This window comes from Molothrus aeneus, chromosome 1, assembly GCF_037042795.1.
Source record: "Molothrus aeneus isolate 106 chromosome 1, BPBGC_Maene_1.0, whole genome shotgun sequence".
Taxonomy (NCBI): domain Eukaryota; kingdom Metazoa; phylum Chordata; class Aves; order Passeriformes; family Icteridae; genus Molothrus; species Molothrus aeneus.
Genome location: NC_089646.1, coordinates 50,261,170 through 50,288,853, shown reverse-complemented (window position 1 = coordinate 50,288,853; position 27,684 = coordinate 50,261,170). Strand labels below are relative to the sequence as shown.

Here is a 27,684-nt window from a genome sequence, read left to right as displayed (position 1 = left end):
ACTGGATGTTGCCCTCAGTGCCATGGTTTAGTTGAGGTGTTAGGGCATGGGTAGGACTGGATCTTGAAGGTCTCTTCCAACCTAGTGATTTTGTGAAAACACAAAGCCAAGTTAAACATTCTTGAATGGTTGATACAATGTTTTCTAACGAGGATGTGACTTAAAAGCCTGTCCATGGACTGGCAGTAGAAGAGTGAGCACTCAGTAGCTTCATTCCTTTTGGCTGATTGTTGTTTGTGTGAGTCACTAGGGTGATTTTGATTGTCAGATCTGAGTTCTCATTGAGTTCAATCTAGGTGGTACCTAGCTAGTTTATTTTTCTTGCTTGTGGAATGCAGCTTCTTTAAGAATGCCTTCTTATTTGAAATGTTTGGGGCAATGTGACTTCCACTTACTACTTTGGAAGAATTCTGAATATTTGAGTTTTTTAGATCAGAAAACAGAATATGTTCCTGAAATGTTACATTACTGTTACAGCAAGTCTGCCAGGCTGTAGTAGTATAAGAGGAAAAAATATTGCTGCCACTTGCTAGGGTCATCTTCTGCATCTCTGATACCAGGCTTAAAGGTGTAAAGAGCAGACTTCCTACCCTGGGACAATTCTCAGACTTTTCAGCTAGACAGCAGTGAAGTTGCAACAAGAACTCTAAAGGTAATCAAGAGACTTCAGGGACTTGGGATTACTGGTTAAGAGATCAGAAGTTGAAGTAGTTTTCACACCTTTCTCTTTCCAGTTCCAAGAAGTGATGAAGGAATAAACAGGAAGAGCTGAAAGATCAATACTTGGGTCTGAGCCTGGTGTCAGTGGCTTTTTTTTTTTTTTTAAAAAAACAACCTAGTGCTGGGTTTATATGGCATCAGACCTGCTGGTGACAGACATGGTACACCTGTCTCAAAAAGGGAAACATATCTTTGCAGATACCAGAGTTACCAGGTCTTCTAGAGAGAGATTTGAAAAGGAAAAGGGATAAAACCAGGGGGCAGCATGCCAGTGTTTGGGGGATGGTGTGCTAGTGAGGTCCTTCAATCTGATATCTCAGGGAAGGTAGGTGATGGAGATCCATGTGGCAGCAAAGAAAAAAGGGTCCCTGTGTTAGAAAACACAGAATTGCCTGGTCACATAAGAATTAGGGCTTCTAGCCAAAAAAAGAGATGGTGGAATCAACAGCCCAACCAAGTGCATTTGTATGAATGCATGCAGCAAGGTAGCAAGCAGGCAGCCAGTCACAAACCTTCTTTCCAAGGGCTGGAGCCAGTTCTGTTCAGCAGTGCCTGAGACAAGGGGATCAAGTGCACCCTCAGTGGTTTGGCAGAGCACACGGAGTTGGCTGAGGGTGCTGATCTGCTGGAGTGTGTGGGGGATCTGCTCTGCAGGGGGGTCCAAAGAGGCAGGACCAGTGAGCTGAGGCCCGTGGTACGAGATTCAGCAAAGCCAAGTTCTGGGTCCTGCACTTCAACCACAACAACCCCAGGCAGTGCTGCAGGTTGGGGGAAGAGTGGCTGCAAAGCTGCCATGTGGAAAAGGACCTGGGGGTGCTGCTCTAACAGCTGTCTGAACATGAGCCAGCATGTGCCCAGGTGGCCAAAAAGGCCAATGGCATCCTGGCCTGTATCAGCAATAGTGTGGCCAGCAGCACCAGGGCAGTGATGATCCTGCTATACTTAGCACCTCGAATCCTGTGTCCAGTTCTGGGCTTCCCACAACAGGAAAGACATTGAGGGGCTTGAGTGCGTCCAGAAAAAGGCAACAGAGCTGGAGAAGGATCTGGAGCACAAGGCTGATGAGGAGAGGCTGAGGGAGCTGGGGGTGTTTAGCCTGGAGAAAAGGAGGCTCAGGGGGGACCTCCCTGCTCTCTACAACTACCTGCAAGGAGGCTGTAGCAAGATGAGGGTCATGTCCTTCTCTCATGTAATAAGCAACAGGACAAGAGGAAATGGCCCTAAGTTGCATCAGAGGAGATGTAGATTGGATATTAGGAAAACTTTCTTTACTGTAAGTGTTGTCCTGCATTGGAATGATGTACCCAGATAGGTGGTGGAATCAAAGTCTCTGGAGGTATTTCAAAGACCCTTAGATAGGGTGATTAGGGAGATGGTTTGGTGGTGGACTTGGTGGTGCTTTATTAATGGCTGGACTCATCTTAGAAGTCTTTTCTGATCTAAGCAATTCTATGACTCTGTGATTTTGCTCTCAAATTTTGGGATTAATTTGTAACCTAAAATTGGGTTATAGTGAATCTCATCTTATGATGTGCGTTTAAATGTGTGTGTGTCTCACCATTACTGCTTTCCAGGTTCCTCCTGTGTGCCAATCTTAAGTGGCCAAATCTTTTATAGAGACTGGTATTTGAAAGAATGCAGAAGTATTCTCTTGTGTTTTCAACCACTGAATGTTGCTTGAGGCTAGTATTGAAATTTCTTTCAGTTCAAATGAAAGCTTATGTATTTATAGAAGACCAGTATAATAGATCAAATAAATTCCATTTAAATAATCTTATCAGCAAATTCCACTGCTTTGTTTTCTTGATGGTCTTGTTAAGTAAGCGTTAAATTAATTTAATGTTGGGGTCAGTACTTGCAGTGCTCTCAGTCTGACACAATTTTTCTGCAGATAATTCTGCTGAAAGTTACTTAATTTTCTTAGCTGTGATTTGATTTGATGTAGGCTAGTGCATCTTGTAATGCATTATGTTTAGGTCATTCACAGTTGTATAGATAATAGCTTATTGAAATTAGCACTGTTTTTTAATTGTGTTTTTAATCTTATGGTGGCAAATGTATTCCTTAACTTTCCTGTCAGTCATGTTTATAACTACTGTACCAGTGTACACCAATCTAATCAAGCACGGGGAGCTGGAGTACCTCCTTCTAAATCGAAAAAGGGCCAGACACCTGGAGGTGCTCAGTTTGTTGGCTTGGAATTGTACAAACGGCTAAAAGAATTTCTGAAGAACTACTTGACTAATCTCCTTAAGGTAAGATGGGGTATGAGATGGATCTGCACTTGTAGTAACCTAAACTGGGTTGAGAAGAAAAGTTGTAAGGCTAGAGGTGTATGCAGCCACTGGAAGTAAACTGAATAATCTTAAAAGGTGCTTTTGTCTCCATAGCCATTAGAATGTTTTGTTGGCTTTACCTCAGACATAGATCAGTCCCTAAGTTTGCACCTGTGAGCTGCTTTTCCTCTTCAAGCCAAAACAACATTCCTGTGTTTTATAGAAGTAATGTTACGTGACATCTTAAGCTGTCCTGCACTTGAGCAAGAATAGCTAGGCTTTCCAAGCAATTAACCAGCATATTAGGAATGCTGAAAAAATGGATGCCTGTCATGTTGAAAATGCCCGATGGTAGCCTTTATTTTAGTTTAATAAATAAACTACTAATAGAGCTGGATGTTGTCTTGCATCCAGAGGGACAGGGATGTTTTCTGGAGCTTCATCTGTGCTATGCATTTTTTTCCCAGCCTTTTAATTTCAAAATCCCATACTGGCTTTGTGCTTTACCAATGTAGAACTAAATGTATTAGCAGTGTGTTTCCTGGAAGTACATTGCATGGTGTGGGTTTATTACACAGTCAGTTTGCATACCCTGATATGCCTTGGTTGTACCTTAAAAGCAGGCAACAGTACTGACAAACTTGTAATTTCAGGATGGTGAAGATTTGATGGATGAGAGTGTGCTGAAATTCTACACTCAACAGTGGGAAGATTATAGGTTTTCAAGCAAAGTATTGAATGGGATATGTGCCTACCTCAATCGACATTGGGTTCGTCGTGAGTGCGATGAAGGTCGTAAAGGAATATATGAAATTTATTCAGTAAGTAGATTTTGAACTGAGTGATTTGTCCATTCCATCTGCCGTGTTTGCATTATCATTCTATAGATCACTCCTTGAATCTTGTAGGAGGTGCATAGACATTCTGTAGAAGTGGGCAAAGTGGCATTCTCCCTCCTTTCCCTACTCCTACCTCGGTGTATTTGTAAAAATTCCAGGGCCTAAGTCTGTGAGATGTTTAATCTGCCTTGTATATGTTGGGACTTCAGCAGTAGACTATTGAGGGTTGTCTGAATGTTTAAAATGTCTGAATTTGCTGCTTAGTGTTATCTGTGTGCCTCAGCATGGCCTTGTCATCCCACTTAAAATTCAGCCAAGCATTTCAAACACCAAATGAAGCAGTAAATAATATTTTTTTTCTGACTTCAATACATTTCTACAAATTTTTTAGCATCCAAGCTGCTAAGATTCAGACAACATTTGGTTTGTAGTGTAAGTTATTTTGGTGCAGTTCTGAAAGATTGATATGTGATCTTGATAATTTTTTTGTAATGTGAGGTAATATAAATAAGAACAGTACTTCTGTATCCTAGATAACTAAAAGGCATTTTTTTAAATAAAGGAGATAATTATTGTCCTTACTGCATTAGGAAAGCATTAGGAAAGTGCTGTTCTATTTTCCTGCTTCACTTCATAATTCTGCATATGGTAGAAAATCAGTTTGTATCCTTAGTTCCCTTTCTCTTGACTTTAGCAGCCTAATGCTAAGGGACTATGTCAGCTTGAAAACTGCCAACAAAAAAAGCTGCGTGTTTTCAAAGTCACTCAAAGTGGGTTTTGTTAGTTTCCAGAGTTGGCAGTGGATCCCCTGGTAGAAAAAGGAACAACTTAGTAAAGGTAGTGATAAACCCAGTTGTAATTTTGTTGTGAAACAGTCTCATTGCTTGAGAAATGTGTGTGCCAAAATATAGTTTTAGAAGTTCTCATTAGCTTGCATACTTGCATACATCAGCTTTCCCTAAAGGGAGTTACCCTACATGTATATGTGTATATGTAAATATTTTCTTCATTCCATGTTCCTTCTCCCCTCTTTTACCTCTAGCTTGCCTTGGTGACCTGGAGAGACTGCTTATTCAGGCCATTAAATAAGCAGGTATGTGTATATTAATATATTTTAACTATAGTGTTATTTTATAGGGTTCATTTCATATATTGTAAGTAACTGCTTCAAGGAGCCTGGGGGGATGAGGGTGTGCACAGACCTGGAAAATAAATGGAGACTTCTGCTTCTCCTTTGTGATACTAAAAAAAGATAGACATTTGAAGGAATAAGCCTTTGTGTGTGTGATTGAACCTTGATACCAAGACTGTTCTGTTATCTCTCTGCTGAGAGGACCCTTGGCTTTTTTTTTTAAAGGTAAGGGGACTTGAAGTAGCAATTTCGGTGGCTACTAAGCTAGGCAGGAGTACAGGCTGATGGCAGTCATGTCTTAAGGTTTGGGAGTCAGGATTGGATGAGAACAGATAGGAACAGGCCAGGATTTTACTGTGGGTTGTTGAATTTACACTGATGCTTGGGAGACTCAGGTCAGCTAAATGTTTAAAATTAGTGAATCAGCACAATACAACACAAGGCATTCCATCACAAGTCTTAGGTAAATGTGTAGGTTGATTTCACTTCTTATCAGTACTTCATGATGAAGTGGTTGCAGCAGATTATTTGTCCAAAGAACAGGTGGTTAGCTCAGGTCTTGCTACAGTATAAAAAGAAGAGAAGTTTGGCTTTGAAGGTGTTTTTTTGAAATTAAGAAAAAAAAATACTAAGCACTGTAATACCCATATACACCTTACTGCTAATCAGGCTGTAATTATGTTGTATAACTTAAAGGAGTATCATTCTCTGTAGGAACTTAATATGTTCAGATCTCCTTAAATGTTGTTCCCAAGGTGCCTGACTTTTCTTGAATATGGAAATAGACTCCTAATTAAGTATGGTGCTTGATCTACCAGCTGCTTTCTCTGTGCTTGACTTAACTTTTAATCCCTGTTTCCTAAGGTAACAAATGCAGTGTTGAAATTGATTGAAAAGGAAAGAAATGGTGAAACTATCAATACAAGGCTGATCAGTGGAGTTGTACAATCCTATGGTAAATGTGATTTCTTTAAGATTCTGTTACTTTCTTAAAAATAAATAAATTTATGTACCCTATCAGAACCCAGAAGTAATATCCCACCTCTTCATATGTCCAGTAAAGATTTTTTTTTTACAGTAATGTCAATGCAGTTCTGTATTGTTTAACTTCACATTTGACTGATACTTTATACAATAACAGATGATTATACCGTATTTGTGAATCTTGAGAGTGCAACTGATAGACAAGAGTGTTCATCATTTACAAATCAGTTATTAAGGAGCTACATCTGGAAGTGGGGAAGGATGGTAGTTTGCATTGCAGAGTGGGGTTGCTTTTTCCTTTTGTATAATATTGAGAGCATTCCCATCCAAATTACTGACTAGTTTCATTAATAAAAGCAAAAGCATATAATCTGGAACTCTTAAGAGGGAAAAATTAAAGGAGAATTTGAACTAGCATTTGAGATAGTGAAAACCCTATAATCCTGCATTTAAGAAATGTATCTAAAAGTGTAGTTGACATTAGTAATGTCTTGTGCTGATATTTTTAAAATGCAAAATCAATGTACTTTTTAAAAAGTGGTGCTGATGCAGTCCCAATTGATTTCTTTCATCTAAGTTAGGAGGAGTGTCCTTGTTTATTTGCAGGAGACCACTTCATAACAACCAATTTTTTTATTTCTTGGTCTTTTTTGTTTGATTGTGATTTTTTCCTTTAGTGGAGCTGGGGCTGAATGAAGATGATGCATTTGCAAAAGGACCTACACTAACTGTCTATAAAGAATCCTTTGAATCTCAGTTTCTTGCTGACACAGAGAGATTTTATACACGAGAAAGTACTGAATTCTTGCAACAGAACCCAGTCACAGAGTACATGAAGAAGGTAAATTACTTAATCTGCTTTGTGATTTTTGTTTTTCTGGATACCAATTTTTTCTAGAGACAAAGGAATATAAATTCTGGGCTTTTATTTTCAGTTGCTTAAAATGATGGTTATTTTGCAGAAACAGATAGCTTTTCCTTGTAGTGATTTGCTTCTCTGTTTATCTGGTCTGAAGTTTGTCTCCTTACCACATTTCAGTGAGTGCAGTGAGAGTATGGAACCTTCTGAACAGTCAAAACAGAAGATTAAGTTAAAATAAATTCAGATTTTTTTTAGAGTTCAAGACACCAAAACAATAATTCTGCTTTAATACCACAAGTTTACCATTCGTGTACAAGGAACAGTGTGTTGACACATTTATTGAAGTACCTTCCTGAGCAAGCTGGCTAAGGAAATACATCATTAATTAGCTTTAGTTCTCTCAGAATATTTTAGTGTCGTGAACCCCGTCAAAGTACTTCTCATCAACAGAGGCCAGATTTAAATTCCGAACCTGTCTCTAGTTTTGGGGATCCCAGACAGGGCAACTAAGGGCAAGCAGGATAAACATTGGCTATTTCTGGCCTGGTTATTAGGTCAGTCCTACTGACCCGGTAGTAGATAGGTCATCTTCCACCTTGGACAAGTGCTGCTTCATGTATTTTATTCTCAGTACTTTTCTTCACTTTCAGAATTGCTGCTTTTTTATTCCCATTCAGCTTAGTTAAAAAATATGAGAAATTTTCAAGTATGTAATGTGCAGATACACATCCCTCCCTGCAATATTCTTTGTGTAATGCTTTTTACCACAGAACACATCCTTTCTTAACTCTGGGCATTAAAGTCAATTAATTACCCAAAAAGAAAAAAAAAGATTGGAGGGGAAGTCCTAGAAATAACACAGTAAAAGGAATTGTGCCTTTAGTAGTTTCCCAATAATTATCAGACCCACCTATGTTTATTTTCTGTTGTTGAATTAATTATTTTTTGCTACTTCCCTTTCAAGTTCTTGTTTTAACTTTCATCCTAATGTATGTATAAAGAGAAATTTCAGTCATTCAGAACCTGAATGACTCGCTCATCCAGACTTCCTTGGTACAGGACAGTAAGAAGCTGTCTGAAGGTCATTGCTATTTCAAGAACTAGAGATTACAGGCAAGTAGAAATAACTGATTAGTACCCCAAACAATCCTCAAGGCTTCAGAAATACACAAAGCAACTTGCTTTGCTTGAAGCTGAAAGCACATACAAAGTTAGCAGGCAGCAGGGGAAATGTTCAGCAGGAAAGTGTGTATGTATCCTTATGTATCTGCTCAAATTAATATATTGGAGATGTATACAAGCCATTTGGGCACTCTTGGCATCTCCTTACACACTAGTGGCTGTAAGATCTTACAAGTAATCTGATGGAAGCATGAACTGTGAACAGAGTAATCTACTGTTAGTACACTTACTTGACATTCTCATTGGAGCACTGTACTTTGAGTTCTCTCTGGCAATAAATAGCATTGCAAAATAAAAAGAAACCTTGGAGTACCCCAGGGCACACCAGCATAGCATGACTGTTACCCTATTACAGGAGAATTGTGGTAGTGTCTTGTAGAATAGTCAATGAAAGCTTAAACTAGAGCTAGGATTTGTGTATGTGGTTATATAGGCAGACTTACTGAGTTTAGAAGGATTGTGAATTTTTCTTCTCAGGCCAGAACTCATGAGTAAAGCTGGCATAGCCTGATGTGCTGTAGGGAAAAAGGTCAGTATTTTTTAAAACTGTTCCTTGAAATATAGTGTTCCATTGAACTTCTCATCTTTATAGTTGACACAAGTGAAGATACTGTTGTGTGAACTAATTATTTTTCTCTTGTTTCTGAAATGTGACTTTAAAAGGAAAATGGAGTTATAAGAACACCAAATAAAACAGAGAGTATAAGGAAACATGAAGTAAATATTTATTTTCATAGAAGGGTTCACAATGAGAGTTGACCGTTAACATTAAAAGCGAAAGTCTAAGGATATTTTAAGAAGCAACATCAGAAGTGGTGGAATTTCCTGAACTACAGAAATACAGAATTGATTAAATATAGGCTAAGTAGTTCCAATGTTCATAAGAAAGATTTGCTTCTATTTGCTCTAAGTAAGGAAGTTGTTATTCCTTACTGGTAAGAAATTGGCAAGTACTCTGGAGCTGGAGCTTGTATCCCTTCTCAAGTTACTGATTTCATTTCCTATTTTTTGATCAGTACTGGTTTAGCTCTAGGAGACAGTAATCCAGGACCATTTCACAGGACATAAGTGCAAAATCATTGCAGAACAAGTGAAGCTAACAGTGACTTAGATGATTTAAAGCTGCCTATGTGTGGTGCAGTGCACTTGCAGTGTAGCTGTTCCTTTTTTATTGTCCAGAATATGATCTTTCATGCTTACTTGTTACTCTGGCATACTAAGACAATGAATTAACCTAATTCCATATTCTTGATGACGTTGTTCATTTAAATAATTCGGGCTGATAAGAAGGCATACGCCCTTTATCCCTAATAATGTGCTGCAGTTACAAATGGTTTGTAATGTGAATCCTTAACACTTTTGCAAATGAAATAGAGGTAATTGTTATGTAAACAATTTCAGTTTTACATTTCAGCATAAGTTCTATTCTTTGAGTGACATTTAGAATTTTAGTTTGCCAGGAAGATACGCATATGTAGCATTTCATACGCCAAATTAAATGCGAGTATAATTTAAATGACTGTAGTTTATTGGGAAGCTTTTCTGTGTAAGAATGTAGATGAGACTATTCAAATAAATTTGTCATGGGCATAGTGTTAAATTGTAGTTTCCTGCCTTTTAGTTTTGTGGAGCCGTGAAATACATTCATGTTTGTCTTAAACAAAACTACCTCTGTAGCTGGAGAGCTTGCTGATCCTAAAACTGCCAGCATCTCATGTCAGAGGCTTTCTCTTTTTCTGACAGCAGATTTCCATCTGTAAACTCCTTATTCACAAGCAACAGGAAAACAGTTCTGCTGTGATTCTCCCCCGCCATTTAAACAGCACATTGTATTTTCATCAACATAAACATCAATTCCAAATGTATATTATGATTCCTGGAAAAATAACTGCTAAAGTAGGTGGTTCACAACACCAGAGTAGAGAGAAGTTTGCTTCCTGTTGTTGTTTTCTAGAAGAATGGACTGAACAGTCACCTCTTTTCTGCTGTTGGATTCGTGTTCTGCCTTCCCTGTGGGTTTCATGTTTATGTCTGTGTTTCTGTAGGCCGAAGCTCGCCTTCTTGAGGAGCAGCGTAGAGTTCAGGTATATCTCCATGAGAGCACACAAGATGAGTTAGCACGAAAGTGTGAGCAAGTACTCATCGAAAAACATCTGGAGATATTTCATACAGAGTTTCAGAATTTGCTGGATGCTGACAAAAATGAAGGTAAGGAGTTTCAAACGCTGGCTTTAGGCTTAGAGCTCTCCTCCCTGATGAATTGTGAATAATGTAAAATCTGGCGCTAGCTAAATGTCTTGTGTTCAGGAATTAGATTAAGAGAGAAGATAGTCACTAAACTGATGGACAGGCAGGTTTTAATGAAATCAGCATGGCTGATGATACTGCTTCAAGGACCCTACCCCAATCCCAGATATTAAGGCAGAACAGCACAATCAAACAGTTTGATTTCTCTTAACATAGCTGGAAGAGTTTCAAGAGCACTTGAGCCATTTTTCCAGCAGGAGCTGAAGCTTGTGTGGGAGAGGTGGGAGGTGAAAAACAGACCAGTACTCTTTCCAGTACTTTCAGTTTAATCTGTGGATCTTCCTGAGTCAGCACTGAGAATTTTTAAAATCCAAAGTGTTCAGAAGTATGTATTGAAAATGTTAAAAGAGGAGTAGATGCAAATAAGTAGCTTTTAAAATAGAATATATAAAATACATAATACTGCATTTAGAGCACAAGGAAAGGGTGGAAATTATTAATTGATGAGTTAATTTTGGCTGTGAAAATGATTCTTATATATTGTCATAGAGAACACATAGAATAAAGACTTCTTCGACACTTCCACTGAAATAAGTGAAGATTATCAGAGTTTAGGTATCTTTAAGGAATTGTCAGTTGTGTTGGTTTGTATTAGTTTCTTCAGGAGTTTGTAGAGAGCACAGAATAACAGCCAGAACTAATTCCTGTGGATCATGCAGATGATAAGGATGAATCACGATTCTGATTTCCCAGTTGGGGAACTAATTAAATCTGTATTTTAAGTCTGAGTGTGGCTGTATAGCTGAAATACTGCTCTTATGAAAGGGGCAGAAGGAAAGAGCTGTGGTTAAGTAACTAACGATAAAATTGTTCATTTGAGAGTTTTAAATTGTAACTATGACTCTGTCTCATTGTATATTGGTCTTAAAATAGCAACTACAAATTATTACTATCTAAAATAGTCATGTTGATAATGAAGAGATGCTTTGAAATCAAAAAGGGCAATTGAGCATGATTAGTGGGTCAGAAGTTGGCTGATTCAAATGTAAATAATCTGTACTAGTATTTGAGTCAGATGTTGTTTGTGTTTGTAAATATTTACTCTATAATTGGAAGAGATTTTAATGGGTGTTGGTTTGTGAAATGACTTCATAAATGACTAAATGACTTCTGACAATTGAAATAGCAATAGAACAAAAAAGAAAGTTTTTTCTGGACACAGGACAACTTCACAGACTTTTTTTTTTCCTCCTACTTTATCAAGCTCATAGGTTATGTGAACCCTTAGTACAATCACTTACCATAGTGATGCAATTCCATAAGTTTGTCAGGGTAAAAAAGAAAAGAAGTATCTTGTGTCTTGGGCACTGTCTAGTTCTGTATCTTTGGGTTTACTTTCATATGGATTATTTCTAAGATTAACTAGACTTTCTTTAAAATGCTTAATTTTTTTCTTCTTTTTCAAAATATTTTTTCTTCTGTTATCAAGCTTCACTTATGGAAATTGTAGCAGTTCCCTTGCCCTTTTTAAGATTCATGAGGTTTCAAGATTAGAAAATTTATTTTCAGTGCCAGTCTGATAATTCACTCTTTAATCACAGTAATCAGTTCATTCTCCAATTTGTGATATACTAGTATAGCCTTTGGTAGACTATCCTAAACTTACAATAAAAGGTTGCTCTTGATTAAAATATTTATTGCTTTGCTCTTGAAAAGAAAATACACTGGTTTTGAGGTCCTTCCATGCAAACTGTGTTTGAGAATATCATATTACAGGTCACTCCTCTTGGTGTTCTGTAACTTTTTAATCCATTGTGCAGCTAATGCATAAACTGGTTATAAAGGTTGTGGGACACATTCCTCATGTGTTACATACTCACATCAGTATAATAGCTGTAGGAAATAATTGGGTTTATTGGGAGAAGGCTGTAATGACGTAGGTGGAGTTACCATGCAAATCTCCTATGAGACCTTGTAGCATCTCTTCCTTATTTCACCTAACACAGACATCCTGATAAACCAACCTGTGAACACTTGTTTGTGGGTAAATACAGCAGCAGCTTGTTGTATCTATGCGTGGCATTATTTTCCTACCTTTTTTCTAAAATTATGTAGGGTATTCATATGTTCTTATAAAAGTTAACATCAGGTTGCAATCATGGTTTTTCACAGAGAGAAAAAAAAGTTTAGTTTTCAAATCTGCAAGTTTAAGTTTGATGAAGTTTTAAGGAAAGAAAAGTGTTATACAGAAACCTAACTGAGCTGAAATGTCATCCCTTCAGTATTAGAAGGCATCAAACTCTGTGTTGTATTTCAGAGTTAGGTAGAGCACCAGCTTATTGATAGCTCTGTTTTGTTTAATCTGATAATCCTCTGGTGGTAATAAATTGCTCACAAGCCCTTCAGAGAAGTCCTTGCACCTGAGAAGAGCTAGATGCAGCTGTCAACCTTTCCATGTGTTCCACAAGGTGAAATATCCTCCTTAGTTTACAGTAAATAATCTGATTGTTTACTGTTTCACTGGAGTGCCTGCTCAGTGAGGGCAAGATTGCAAGAGGTGACTGGCAGGTTTGTGGACCTGGTTTATGGACAATTCATTGTTTGCCTTTTTTTTTTTTTAAGAATTCTGCTCTCAGAAAATACAAAGTATCTATCCTGTTGAAACTAAATAATAAAAACCAAAACCCTCTTCAGTATTAGACTTTCCAGAATTGCTAATTGATTTGGAAAGTCTTGGCTGAAAACTGGTGAGATTTTAATATGAAGCCTTAACATACAGGAAATGACATGCAGTTTCACCATCATTGGTTCTGTTGTAATGCTTTTCAGAACCTCTTTTTTCTTCCAGATACAATTATTACTACTGGTAATCAGTCAAAGTTGTTTTTTTTGAAGAGATGTCTCTTACTGACAGTGCTTTATTGAAGGAAATTTGATTTATACCGTTTCAATTTACCTGCTAAGGTTGTATCAACACATAATATTTCGCTTTAAATTTCCAACTGTTACCACTGATGCTGCCCAAAGTAAGAGTGTTGGTATACAAAGGGCTACAAGTAATTAGAGTACAAGAATACAAGTCAGTTAGATATCTGAGAACTGAGCTGTTCAGAATAAGATTTAAAGAACAGTGGTCAGCTGGAAAATGTTATACTCGTAGCACAGCCAGCAGTAACATTAATAAGAGTCTCAAATTCATGACAGCACCTCAAAATGTTACTTAAATAAGAGAGGTTTAACACCATTTTTAAATCATTGCTTTAAACCTGCAAAAACTAAAAATCAGAAGTAAATTTTCTACCATTCAAATTGTGGGTTTTTATTCTTGAGATTTGTTGCATTCTGAAGGTAAAAAGTAGATCCTAGTATAACAGGTTATCTTCTCTTTAACTAGTGTTAGTTTTCCAGGTGAGTGCAAAGGTTTGCTGTACTGTATAATCGTTTACTGTCGTTTTTTCTGGCTTTTTACAGGAGCAGTTGCATATGTGTTTTTGTTGACAGTGGATGTTTAGCTCCTATTGACAACTTGTAAATGAGAATTTGAAGTAATAGCCAGTACAGATGGGAGATGTTAGCTTTCCTTTTTTTTTCCTCTTTTACAGACTTGGGTCGCATGTATAACCTTGTATCTCGAATCCAGGATGGCCTTGGAGAGCTGAAAAAACTTTTGGAAACTCACATTCATAATCAGGGTCTAGCTGCAATTGAGAAATGTGGAGAAGCTGCACTAAATGCAAGTATCCCATCAAAACAAGTCTCTGTGTGCTGCCACTTGTATTAGAGGATAGTGAATGTTTCCTGATAAAACTTCCAGTTTGTTCATTTTCCCTCTTGCTAATTTAATTTGTAAGGACTTGGCAATTCTCAAATGTTGGTAGAATGTTTAAAACAAAATTTACATCACTCTGTTTCTACTCTTTAAATTTTGGGGGTCTTTGGGGTGTTTTTTTTTTGGTTTTCGTTTGGTTTGGGTGGGTTGTGGGGATTGTTGGTTTGGTTTTGAGGGGGAGGGTGAGTTTCCTTCTGAGATTTTGTTCTCTGTCAGGATGTCATGCTGCTTGGAAAGCTGGCTGTGCAAATACAATACCCAGCACTTACAATACAAGTACACCTGAAAGTCCACTGTTTCAAGAAGCATTATCTCCAGTTGACTGTAATTCTTTTCATTGTCTTAAGGAATTCTGCCTTGGATGGGACTATCTAGAGAAATTTTCTGTTGGTTTGAGTTTTTTGATAATGTCTTTATTCTGTTTGGAAAAGCATGAGAAATAGAAAAAGAAGAAGGAACTGAAATGGTTGGAAAGGTCACAATATAAGGAGGAGATCAGGTCTTTGGAAAGGCTGCTTTTTCAATTTTTATCCCGTAATTGTAATTTCAGACTTGATTTTGTATTGATTAGGGTTGCATCTTGGCAACATGAAGTTTTTTTAAAGCTTTTGCCAACCTTCTTCTCTATGGACAATATGATGTTTCCCAGGGGAAAAGAAAGAACGAAACACAGCACAAAGCAAGATCAGGATAGAATATAGATTCTGGTAAATTAAATTTAAAGTGGAATTCAAGAAGTGCTTGGAAAATGCTCTCAGGCATTGTCACTGATAATACCATCATTAGTGTGATTCTCAGGGTGAAACTGTGCAGAGCCAGAGGCTGGACTTTGATGATCCTTGTGGGTCCCTATACACTATGATTCTATGATTAACTTAGATTTTTGACAAAGTTTATTTTAACTTACTGCTTTCCTGAGAAGTTCTTGAAATAGCTTCATACTAAAGCAGTAATCTGTATTGAAGGGTGTAGTGTCTGTTGTTCTTTTCTGTCGTTTGAAGTGCACAGTTTTTTAGCAGTGTTGATCTTTTATGAATCATAAAGTAATCTTGAAGCAAGTTCAGGAATCTTCAGTTTCATTTGTAGGTGTCTCTGTGAATTTTGAGATCAGATCTGCTCCATGGTTTACACATCCCCTAGTGGTCATCACTCTTGAGGTTTTTTCCTGCTTAGGCCTTGAAGAATTAGGCCACCAAAAAAAAAATGAAAGCTCTTTCTCCAGGAATTATTTCATCTTTCAGAGAGAGGAGGTCCAAGATTTGCATGTATTAGTTGACTCCAACCATTTACAAAACTCTTCCTGCCTCTGACACTTTTTCTTGTTTCCACATCTTTCTCTTTTGTTCCTTATTCCACACATTTGCTCTTCATTTTCATATGAAGTAGTATCTCTGGCTGTTACCCTTGGGAACCATCTTGCCTTTTCTTGCAATATCCCACACACCACTGTATTTGCTATTCATCATTGCATTGTTAGTCCTCTATCACACTTAGGATTGATTCTTCCCAACCTCATTTACCTGTACTGTGTCTAAACAGATAATCAAGTGAACAAATGCTTCTCACTTTCTCTGTAGTCAGTGCAGAGAAATAATCATACCACCCTGTCTCATTTCACCTATTTTAGACTTTAATGCAGAAGGATTTGTGCTCTAGTCTCTGTTAACTGTATTAACAAGACTGCTTTTCAGTCAGAAGATTGGCTGCTTTTTGTACCTTTTGTTTGTTGTTTTTTTTAGTCCTTGTAATCAGTACTTTTCTGAATGTCCTTCAAATCCACTTGCATTCCTTATCTCAGAAGTTCTCAATAATCTCAGTTCTTTGTCTCAAGCATGGCATGAGATTGGTGGTCCATGGTAGTCTGTGTCTGTCTTCAGTGGCAACAGGTAATGTTTTTCAGGATCCTGATAAAACCCTGCTCATATTCCACCATTTCTAGCCAACAAGAACTTCTGATCTCCAAATTGAAGACTTTTAGCCTTTTTTGGTCTGTTGTGTAGTAGTAGCTGTCCTGTGTGCCTGATGATTTACTTGCCCATCATTGTCCCTACTCCTTGCCTCCACTCCATCTTTATTGAGAAACAAAGATCAGTAACTGCACAAAGAACTCAGTCTGAGTACAGTAAGCTTGATGTTTATTGGCACTTGGCTGCCACCAGGTGCTGAGAACATCGTTTTTAAGTGCTGCCAATGACTGAGGTGTCTGTACTAAGTTGTACCAACTGGATTTACACTAGTCACATTCTTACTACAGAGATTTTCCTCTATAGCAGCTGCCACTTTATGATTGTCCAGCTCTCACAAGTGTGATTTGAAGCAAGTTTAGGTCTTTGAAAATGTTTGCAGTGGTTGAGTAAATACTTTGTTGTCTTTTGTGTCATGTGGTACACTCTGCACTCTGCTTGCTGTAAATGAAAGCTTGCAGTAACATGAGTCAGTCCTGGACATAGGACCTGAACTAGTCTGGGTACTGCTTTACCTTTAAAATGTTTCTAATACTTCATAGACTTTCTCCACACAAATTTTCTTGGGCCAGTGAATTGCTCCATTTTGAAGGAAGTCGAAAGCAGAAAGTCAACAGGTTGCAAAATCCAGTCTCTCCTTATTGCAGGATCCAAAAATGTATGTACAGACAGTGTTGGATGTCCATAAGAAGTACAACGCTTTAGTCATGTCTGCATTCAACAATGATGCTGGCTTCGTGGCTGCACTAGACAAAGTAAGTGCATGTAGTGGCAGGTACTGGACTTGGTTTTTTTTTCCATAAAAAATTTAAAAAATTGTCTCCCAAAATTTCACTGTCTTTTGTGATTTATAGGCTTGTGGTCGATTTATAAATAATAATGCTGTAACAAAAATGGCTCAATCATCCAGTAAATCCCCAGAGCTACTGGCACGATACTGTGACTCTTTACTAAAGAAAAGGTATGTCCTCAAAGACAAATGATTATTTCATGTTGACTTTTATTTTAAAAGGTCTTAGCCTATGAAGTTTTATACTGTCTTTAGAAGCACAACTTCACTTTGCAAGAAATTAATTTTATCAAATTCTGGATGCAAAAATTTCAGCAGGACCATTCCTAAACGTTGTGTTGTTTGGTACTCTTTTTAAGGAAAAGTGGAGAAAATAAGCAAATCTTTCTTGCCTTATAGGAATCTTAAGTTTTTGTTTTTCAGTAAAACTTGAAGGAGGGGTTTCAGGTAGGGGTTTTTACACTGAAAAACTTAAATTGGGTTGTACCTTGTAAAGAGATGCACATTCCCTTTTTCCATTAAAACTGTTGCTTCCCCCCTTTTGTTTTTTCTATATCTTCTTCTATCTGGGCAGAAATTGAGGAGAAAAACTGCTTTCTGACCTTTCATAGTTCATATTTTAATTCAAGGTATTTGGCTTTAAATGGTTCAGTAGCTCATACGCTGAGTTGGTATCAGTTCAGTTCATACTGAATTGGTGTCAGTTTTGTCCCATTTCTAGTTGTTTTGGCAGAGGAAAAAATGCCACCACCAAACAACCCAAAAATGGGAGAACTTGCTCACTTTTCTCTTTCCCATCTCCTCCTTCATTCAGCAAAGGGTTTATTTTCTCCTGTACAACTACTGACTGTGTGCAGGGTAGATTTGGGGTTTACCTGGTGAACAAATGTGAGATGGAGGAAGACAGTGTGGTGCCACCTGAGCTTTTACCCAGTCAAGTCCTAGCTCTGTGACCTGGTTTCTTCTCACTGTACTATCTAAGATAAGAGATAAAGATAGCATTTAGCATCAGGAAGAGAGAAGTCCATGTTTAAGCTCATAAATCCTGAGAAATACCAGGCTACCAGCAAGTCCCAAGCAAGTCATGGTCCAGGACTTCAGCCTGTGACATTTGGGAACTTCAGAATTGAATTACTGACAGGTGGAGCAGTGAACTGTTCACTTCATTACATTGTTTTCTCTTTAAAGAGCCTTTGATCCCAGAACTACTCAAATTTGCATTCTTTTATTTCTAAAGCTTCCATATGCATCCATATGTTGGTTTAATTCTGGTTTGGGACTCATTAAAAATGCACTTCTTTAATTGCAGCTCAAAGAATCCAGAAGAAGCAGAATTGGAAGATACACTCAATCAAGTGGTAAGATGTCTATAAATACATATAAAATATAAAAAAATTTTGTTTTGTTTATTAAAAAACCCTTTACAGCAGATTTGAAGTGGCTATATTGAAGCTATGCTTTTGCTTATTCTGTATATGCATATAAAATGTATCATTTCCATGACATCTTTTTATATCATTATATATCCACATATATATAATATGCTCTACATGTGGAATATACAGTTCGTGTTTTAAAATAGTATCCATATTTAAAGCAAACTCCACCAGTCCCTCCACCTTCTCTCAAAAAAGCCAAAAACAACCCCAATCTTTAAAATTTAGGTGCAAATTAAGTAGTTTCTGCTACATCTTTTTCAAGACAAATGTTTAAATATTTTTCCCTTACAAATTATCTTGGCTTTTCCAGATGGTTGTCTTCAAGTACATTGAGGATAAGGATGTGTTTCAAAAATTCTATGCTAAAATGCTGGCAAAGAGACTTGTGCATCAAAACAGTGCTAGTGATGATGCTGAGGCAAGCATGATCTCCAAACTAAAAGTGAGTATTCCATGAGTGTCCCATGATCTACTGCCTTGCAGATCTTCACACTGTTTTGGAAAGCATTGACATGCATCCTTTCATTTGTTTATTTTATGCACAGAAAAATACACAACCTATGGTGTTTTGTTTGTTTGTTTTTTTAAATCATGGGAACTTCTAGTGCATGTCTGCCTGCTGGAGCTAAGCTTAATTATTCTTAGCCAAATGAATGACATGGATTTAATTATTCAAGGGAATGAGTACTGAAAAGTAGCCTAATTTTTTTAACCATATTTAGGCAGAGTTAAGCAAAATACAGTTGACTACCCTTTGAGTAGTCTGTTTCATTGTGTTTTGCTTAATTTTTAAACAAAATTTTTGTCAGTTTTCAATGGAAGGTAAAGCTCATATTCCAGGGGGGATGGGCACTTTGAGTGAGGGAAATATGGAACTTTGTACATCTTCTGTTAAGGAAATAAGTTCCAACACTTTGTTCTCTTCATTAGCCTGTGTCCAAAATGTGTCTTGCTGATGTATCTGTGCTTTTAAATACAGCAAGCTTGTGGTTTTGAGTATACCTCCAAGCTGCAGCGGATGTTCCAAGATATTGGTGTAAGCAAGGACTTGAATGAGCAGTTTAAAAAGCACCTGACCAATTCAGAACCATTAGATTGTAAGTAACACCTTTACCTAAGTTACTGTTGCATAGTACAGCTTCCTCTTATTTCTGCAGAACTAAGTGTGTGAGGGAAATATTTGACTTACTCATACTGCCACAAATTAGTGTTTTTCTGACCATGATAGCTGGGATGTTTAAATTAGGTCTTTAAATTCTAGGTCTGCTCTTTGTCTTCTAGTAGCTCTTTATTTATTTTCTGAGTAGCCTTCTCCTGATTTTAGAGCTCATGTTTAGGTACATAACTAAATTAAATTGAATACTGTCTCATCTTTTTTTTTTTTTTCTTTTTTTATGTTTGATTGGAGAGATGTTTTTCTTTAAACAGTTTTGATTTTTAGCTGCTTAGTACTTAGATTTATGTGACAGTATTAAGGATAAAAGTATATTGTGTTCTAGGTTGTTAGATGCCCCTATCACCTTTTTATGCTTTCCTTTTCAACTGAAGCACATTAAACCAAATTCTGTCAAGAACTGATAATTATTTCTTAGATTACAATTAGAGTTGTGTATCATCAGGTTTAAATTTTACTTAGTTTTTGTATTATTCATACTTGACCAAAATGCCTTACAAGTTGTGAAAGGTCTGTTCTTGCAGTTGTGTATTGTGGAGCGATGATGAACACTTAAAATTTTCACACTTCTGTGTTAAAAGAGAAACTCATTGTAGGGATAGAAACAGAGTAGTGACTTCTCCAAATAAGAGAAGATTGAGTGCCTGTAACAGTAAATCTGCTCTCCAACTCGCTGCTCTCCAACTTTAGTGACATCTCTCATGAGTAGCTTTGGTTATGCTCTGACAAAAATAAAATAGTGCTTAATGATTTTTTACCATGTTAGTTTGACCGTGAGCCAGAAACATGTCTGTGTTAGAACTGGGACTGTGTGTGAAGAGGGAGTTAGGAGAAAGTGGGATAATGCAGCTCATCCTCTTCACCTCTCTTTCAGTGGATTTCAGCATCCAAGTGCTGAGTTCTGGATCGTGGCCCTTCCAGCAGTCCTGTACGTTTGCTCTGCCATCTGAGGTGAGGCACTTGCTCTTGGTTCATCTGAGCATGGAATGATCATGAGAGAAATTTTTTTACAAGGCTGTCTCCTTCCATTCTGTTATGTATCAGAGAAGATTTTGTCTCTGTTATTTGCCTATTTGGCCTGAGGATATTTGGAACAAGATAATTGAGTAAGGTAGTAGGAGGGAACTGTGTGAAATATGTGTTTTCGTATCTTTCCCGTGAAAACTCCCTGGTTAATGAATGTTTCTTCAAAATATTCAACAGCAACGAAAGCAAATCTTTGTTAGTACATTTTTCTGGGTTTACTTAATTTAAGAAACCTTTTCATACCATTGCATCAGCTTTGCCCAGTAAAATCTTTAGATATTATAATCAGTTTTCTGCTGAGTGCTTCTCCAGAAAAAAGACATGAATATTTAACATGAGAAATAAATTTAATGCTGTTACTTGGAGGATGAAGGTGGTTAAAACAAATTGCTTTTCTAGCCATGCTTAATGTATCATAAAAGGAAGAATGAACCTTAAATGCCTGTTTACATTTGTACTGTTAATGATATTCTAAAGGGGAAATTTATAACAGAGGGAAATTTTTCATCCAGTCTGCCAAATTTGAATACTTTAAGTTTCCATTTGGGCTATTTAGACAACGTGGTGGTTGAGGGTGATCAGATTTGATGATCCCCTTTTGCTTCCATAGCATGTTCTAGTAATGGTAAAGGAAGGTAAATAATACTTTATTTATTTATTGATGTTTTTATACAGTTAGAACGGAGCTATCAGAGATTTACTGCATTTTATGCCAGTCGTCACAGTGGAAGAAAATTAACATGGTTGTATCAGCTGTCCAAAGGGGAATTGGTTACCAACTGTTTCAAAAATAGATACACATTACAGGTAAGGACAAGTCATAGCAATAGAAACACTTGATGATGGTTGTTTTCAGAGGACTGGATGCAGCCAGTAGAACCTTTATTGTATGTTTATTTTATTTACTATACTGATACTAAAGATCTGTGTTTAAAATTAGGACTTAGGAAATGGAACACATTGCCTGTGGTTTAAACAGGCATTGAAATGCATTTTGTGAGATAAATGCAACGTCTTTGCCTAGGATCTCATGCTGCTTACACTTTCCTGTCTGCTTTCTCTCAAAAAGTAGATGGGCAAAGAAACAAGATAATGTCAGACTTTGACCTTGTCATCATAGGTTAACCCTGTGATGGTAGAGGTGGATAAGCTACTGATAGCTGCTTGGTGTATAAATTTAGTTTCATTATTCTGCTTGAGTTGGGAGGGTTGTGAGGATGAATTCAATAGGCTATATTGGGTATAATGCAGATTAAATGGGCAAGAGTTGGAGTGACAGAGGAAAACAACTTAAAACTATATTGGCAAATACAAGGATAATGCTTTGATGCCATAATAGACAATTTGATGGAGTGTCTGAAGCAAGCTAAATGATTCTAATCCTGGGGTTCATGTTTAGATAATGCTGGAAGGGGGAGTTCTGGTTGTAAAAGCAACATTTAATTTTTTATTTTTGATTTTATTAGCACCACTTGGGTATTCTCTGTTGTCCAAATATTCCAGTATATATGTTTACTGGTGTATTTGGCTGTTCAAATTCAGAAAGTGTTTGTAAGTTCTCATTTTTTGATTTCCCCCCTCTCCCCTCTGTTCTTTGTTTTTGGATTTGTCAGGCATCCACATTCCAGATGGCGATTTTACTGCAGTACAACACAGAAGATGCCTACACCGTGCAGCAGCTGACAGACAGTACTCAAATAAAAATGGTAGTGACTTTGCATGTTTTACCACACTCTTGTGAGCAAGTTTTTGGTCTTCAGGGCTTTTCCTGCTATCATAAGAAATTTGGATTACACATGCTTGGAGCCAGAACCAGTTTCTGTCCCAAAGGAGACAGATGTGCTCTGTTCTTGGTCAATTCACTTTCCTGGTTTACTTTCCTGTAATCATAACTGCCTTCTTATAACGGTCTTCTAATGAGTCTTAGTGCATGCACATGCCTTTTCATGACTGGAGTGAATTGTCTAGCTTCCTGCTGAGCTCTGGGTAGAAGTTTTCAGTGTTTCAATGCATACATTTTAATGTTAAAAGACAACATTTTAGCAAAACCAGCATTTTCCTTAAATGATTGATCTATGCATCTGTCATTCTTTTATATCTCAAGGCTTTTTTACATGAACATAGTAAATCTGCAGTTCATTGGCCAACTCTCTCCTGTGGAAAAGGTTCCCTCCTTTTCTTCCCAAGCAGGCTTTGTGGCCCACAATTTGACATTTATTTGACCTTTAGCAGTTGGTTTGAATCAAGTCTGCTCTGACTTCTGGAAAGTTAGTTATTCCTCTTCAGTAGGATCTTTACTTCTAGAAATGCATACCTAGAAATTATTGTTGCTGATGGATTACAGCAAACCCAGAAGTCTTAGGGGGTTGCCATTTATTACAGACTGTAGTAAAAGAGCAGCTTTGCAGGCCTGCACAGAATATTTCCAGTAGCCTTCTGGGGGAGCAACCAGCAACAGCAACCAGAACTGATCCCTGTTAAAATAAAAATATGTTAATCAGAAAGCAGAGAGTGCTTGCTTTCTGAAGTTTAAGCTTGCCATGGTATGTATATTTGCGTGGTTTGGGAAAAATTATTTCTTAGGCATATAAATCTGCTTTCAAAATAGTTTCTAAAGCTGCAACTGGAAAAATCTCTTGCTTGGAATTAGTATTTCTCAAGAATTTTCTGATATTTGACCAACCACAAGGGGGATATGTCATAACACCCAAAAAGGACATTGTTTTATTTCTGTGAACTTAGTTTTTACTGCTTTTTCTTGCCCCCTCATTTTGCAGTGTTCTGCACTTGTTAGTTCTTAGTCTAAATATGTTCATTCTTGTTCAAGTTTTTAAGTTAGACAAAGGTGCTGTCTATCTCTACTGATAATGTTTTTTATAATTTTGTAGGATATCTTGGCACAAGTTCTACAGATACTGTTGAAATCAAAATTGCTTGTAAGTACTCTTGCTTTGTTATGACCTTAACATACAGTGAAATATGTTACACTATTTATTTGTTTATTTATTTGTTTGTTTATTTATTGCAGGTTTTGGAAGATGAAAATGCAAATGTTGATGAAGTGGAGTTAAAACCTGATACTTTAATAAAGCTGTATCTTGGTTACAAAAAGTAAGCAGCATGCATCACTTCAATGTAATGGGTAGCATCCTCTGCTTTCAAAATCTGGGTGAAACCTAATATACTTGGGATGAAAGCTTTGGGGTTCAAGTGCCAATTCAAATGTAGATCCAATATGTACCAGCATTAAGGGAAGGGGCTCGTGAGTGGTGGGGGATGGGTGTGATTTCAGCCCTTAGGCTTTGACTTTGTCATTAAGTCATAAAATAAAGTCAAGGCCTGATGTATTTTCATGTGTCCTTTTTGTTCCTCGATTCTTGTCTAATTCTTGAATAAATTATTCAAGTGCTGCCATTTTGCCATGGTGTTACTCACAAGCACTCAGCAAATCCATGATATTTTATAAGGTTACAGTAGTGTCCAGTGACCAGCAAAGGTCAAAGACATAAATGTTCATCCACTACTGCTAACATGAGAAGATCAGGCTTGTTTTATAACCACACTGTGTACAGTGATTTGAAGACTTAATAAACACAATTTTCAGTAGGTTTTATTACTTACTTTAAACAGTTGTGTATTTTAAGCTGTTTACAGCACTGTGGTACTTCTTATCATGCTTACCAGAGCATAGATATAAACACACATAAATTCAGTGAGGAGTTCAGTGCTTCCTGAAGATAAGATCTCAGGTGAAAGAAACATTTTAAAACCTTTTCTTGTACCTCACCCTTTATCTGCTTTCTGTCCCCCTTTACCAAATTAAAGGTTTGAGAATTCATGGTCTGTTGCATTAATGCAGTGATGGAAACAGCTCAGTGTTGCTGCATTGTGCAGCAGCTGGTTCCCAATTTATGATGGAGAGCACTGTGCTAAATAAATAACAATGCAGCTGACAGGCTGAGCAGAGCCCTGTGCTCCCTGGTGCTCTGATGCTGAGGTTTGCTCCCCACTTGTGACACAGGACCTTGTCTTGAGTGGCCACATGTGGCAGTGGGCTCACCTCAGCACAGCTCTCAGTGCCAGGGAGTCTGAAAGAAAGGCAGAGCCCAGGTCCACAGAACAAACAGATTTCTCCACATTATGGTCAGAATCCAGTCTGTAAATCAGAAAGGTGATTCTGTTTCCATTGACTTCCTTTGCCCTTTCACTGACTCCAAGCTTCTTACTACACACAGAAATATTTTGAATACAGCGTAACTGTACAGTGCTAGTTACACAGATCACTAGGCTGGGTTAAGCATCTCACTAAGCTGTGAGATACACAGGGACCCACCAGAAAGGTATTTTGTTTCATTGGTTGGTTGTGGCTATTCTTTATTTTTACTTTAAGTTTTTTATCTTGAAGAAGAGCGTCTAAAGTTTTCAGAAGAGCCAAAGTCCTGTATTGTTGTAAAGTAATTAATGATGCTGTGGCTTTTATTCTGGAGTTGGGTTTTGTTTGGAGTTTTTTCTGTGTTTCTTAGGTTTTTAAACAGTCTAATTGTTCATTAACTTCTGCTTTTCTTTACAGCAAAAAATTAAGGGTAAACATCAATGTGCCAATGAAGACTGAACAGAAGCAGGAGCAAGAAACTACACACAAAAATATAGAGGAAGACAGGAAACTACTGATTCAGGTGAGTTTTATTGCAGCATGCTGTCATGAACTCAGAATCACATCTGTGTAATCATTTAATGAAGCTTACTGTAGGGTTTTCCTAACTTTTATAGAAGACAACTACATTGCTCTAACTACATTAGAGTTGAAAAAATGTATTTAAAATATTATTAAAGGCATTTGAATCTGTAGTAGAAACTGGAGGAAGGCACTTCTACAGACAGGATGTGTTCATTCACATTTTTCTAACCTGATGTTGATGAGTGTTTGGGTTCCTTGGATACACATTCACCAGACCTTGTCCTGGGTGAAAACTGAATAATAAAAAAATAGCAATACCCAGGTAGTAGGAAATCAGCAGTGGTTTTATATCAGCTCATTTGGAATCCACTTGAGAGGCAGGGGAAGGAAATAGAGATGTACCACTAAGACAGTGTCACAGTAAGGTTAAATATATAAAGAAGGCTTTTTGCTACACAAGCAGTTTTGTGTGGCTCTTGTTACCAGTTGGTGCTATTATTATTATGACTGACTGACTGTAAGCACAGTTCTAAAAATTCATGTGTCAAAACCACTTTTGATGACTGTGCTGTGGAGACTCTGAGTTCTTGAAGTCTGTGTGAGTAGCTGACACTCATGGGCAAGCTTCTCCCTGTCTGGTGCTCGAGTTGGTGGTGGTGGTGCTTCTGCAGGGGCAGACATGATCTAGAGGAGTTAAATGGCTCTACACAGAGGGACAAGTACTTTGCTCCTAAACACACCTTCCCAACTTTGCTGTGCAGGCTGCTATTGTGAGAATCATGAAAATGAGGAAGGTTCTAAAACACCAGCAACTGCTTGGAGAAGTGCTAACACAGCTGTCCTCAAGGTTCAAGCCACGAGTTCCTGTAATTAAGGTATGTGAGACCCACATCTCTGAACCTGGATTCCAGGAGGTGAGGAGTATATACACAGACAAAACACATGCTTCTGAATTAAAAAGGAAAGCTAAGGAGATGGGATGGGCAAGGACAGATTTGAGTTGCAAGTAGGAAATATTTTAACCAGAAATATTGCATTTCTCTTAGGGTACTATCCGTGTTTCACATTGTTGACAGTGGTGGTAAAATAGTAGCTAGATTGTGTCTTTTTACATCAGTGTCAGCTTGCCATAGGCCTTGATCCAGGCTTACCTTTTGTTCCTGCTCTCCCAGTTGTGGGACAACAGTCAGCCTTGGGGTTAGCTCAATAGAAGTTTCTTGCTTTCCTTTACAGTAAAAACACTGGGGAAGGGGGCATTGTATTTAATTATTTACTCATAATTATATTGATTATATTAATTATTCATTTATGTATATTAATTTCTTCATCAGTTTGTTTACGTGAGCTCACCAGCAGTTGTTACATCCACAACTAAGGGGTAGGTGAGGCAAAGGACAGGCAGTGACAGCAGTTGCATAAACTGGCACCAGGGCAGTTACACAGAGAGCCCCTCACTGCTGCTGCTCTTTCATGACCTTACATAAGCTCTCTGCATCTTGGTGTAATTTTTTATTTGCTGTCTTACTATGAAGTTGTTCAGCATATTGATGATCTCCCAGTCACACCCCTGGAATGGCATCCAGTAAGTGCAGTTCAGTTTAGTGGATTAGCAAAGCCTTCTGCTTGGATGTGGTCAGAAAGAGGAGAGTGAACTGCTGTGGTTTGTGTCCTTTGCCTATTCCCATCCTCTGTTTGCCAGGGAACTCCCTTGGGGGGTCAAAATCAAAGTTTGGAGCAACCCCAGAGAGGGCTTTTATGCCCATGTCCCACAGCTTACCTCTGTTCTGTTCCTCCCACAGAAATGCATCGACATCCTCATTGAGAAGGAATACTTGGAACGTGTAGATGGTGAGAAGGACACCTACAGTTACTTGGCTTAGCATTTTTATTAGCAATGACCTGACTGTGTGACACTCGGCAAGTAGGTATGTGATGGAAAGAATGAAAGCAACAGAACTTCATAGCAGCCACCCTGCTGCCATTTGGACCTCCCTTTTTAATGACTGAGACCAGGACTCCATCAGCCAGTCTCAGATTTACATCAGAACTGCTCAGGATTGATACATTTCAAGTATGTAAATATGGACACCAATGCCATTTAACCTAATTTAAGAACAGAAAGGAATCAGACCCTTCTCATTTAAGGGTTGCATGCTACTGCATTTAAATCAATACATTGGCTATATGATAAACAGCTGCCATCACAGGCAGCACTTATACATGTTGGCAGCACTTGGAGAGCGAGTCTGAATGGACCCATGTGTAATCTGCTATGAAAAACCATTTGTATAGTGTGTTTCATTTTTTAATGTGTGATAAATAATAAAAAAAATTTAAAAGATTTCTGTACAAGTTGCATTTGGTTTTATTGTTTTAAGTTTCATGACTTATCTTTCTAAATGTAAATAAAAGGTATAATGGTTATGAAAGCTATTAGAAATTCGTTTTGCTTTTCCTCCCCATTTTCTGGTGCTTCAGAGAACAAAGTGTTCTTAAAGATACTGTCACCTATCATTATCTGTGCATGTTACTTCTTTTTGAA

General features: G+C 37.6%; 1 protein-coding gene across 1 annotated transcript in view; it reads left to right on the top strand.

Annotated features, from left to right (window-relative positions):
* The window catches only part of CUL1 (cullin 1), a 52,362-nt gene extending 24,879 nt beyond the window's left edge, over positions 1-27,483 (top strand). Inside the window, exons 3-22 of the mRNA XM_066557092.1 lie at positions 2,801-2,975; positions 3,650-3,817; positions 4,878-4,928; positions 5,832-5,922; positions 6,629-6,792; positions 10,041-10,203; positions 13,845-13,975; positions 16,683-16,790; positions 16,890-16,996; positions 18,135-18,183; positions 18,575-18,706; positions 19,244-19,361; positions 20,313-20,389; positions 21,140-21,271; positions 22,078-22,170; positions 23,353-23,400; positions 23,493-23,575; positions 25,035-25,140; positions 25,904-26,017; positions 26,942-27,483. Coding sequence (XP_066413189.1) covers positions 2,801-2,975; positions 3,650-3,817; positions 4,878-4,928; positions 5,832-5,922; positions 6,629-6,792; positions 10,041-10,203; positions 13,845-13,975; positions 16,683-16,790; positions 16,890-16,996; positions 18,135-18,183; positions 18,575-18,706; positions 19,244-19,361; positions 20,313-20,389; positions 21,140-21,271; positions 22,078-22,170; positions 23,353-23,400; positions 23,493-23,575; positions 25,035-25,140; positions 25,904-26,017; positions 26,942-27,022 — 2,191 coding nt within the window. The 3' untranslated portion in view covers positions 27,023-27,483. The remainder of the gene's footprint in view (positions 1-2,800; positions 2,976-3,649; positions 3,818-4,877; positions 4,929-5,831; positions 5,923-6,628; positions 6,793-10,040; positions 10,204-13,844; positions 13,976-16,682; positions 16,791-16,889; positions 16,997-18,134; positions 18,184-18,574; positions 18,707-19,243; positions 19,362-20,312; positions 20,390-21,139; positions 21,272-22,077; positions 22,171-23,352; positions 23,401-23,492; positions 23,576-25,034; positions 25,141-25,903; positions 26,018-26,941) is intronic.
* Positions 27,484-27,684: the final 201 nt, after the last annotated feature.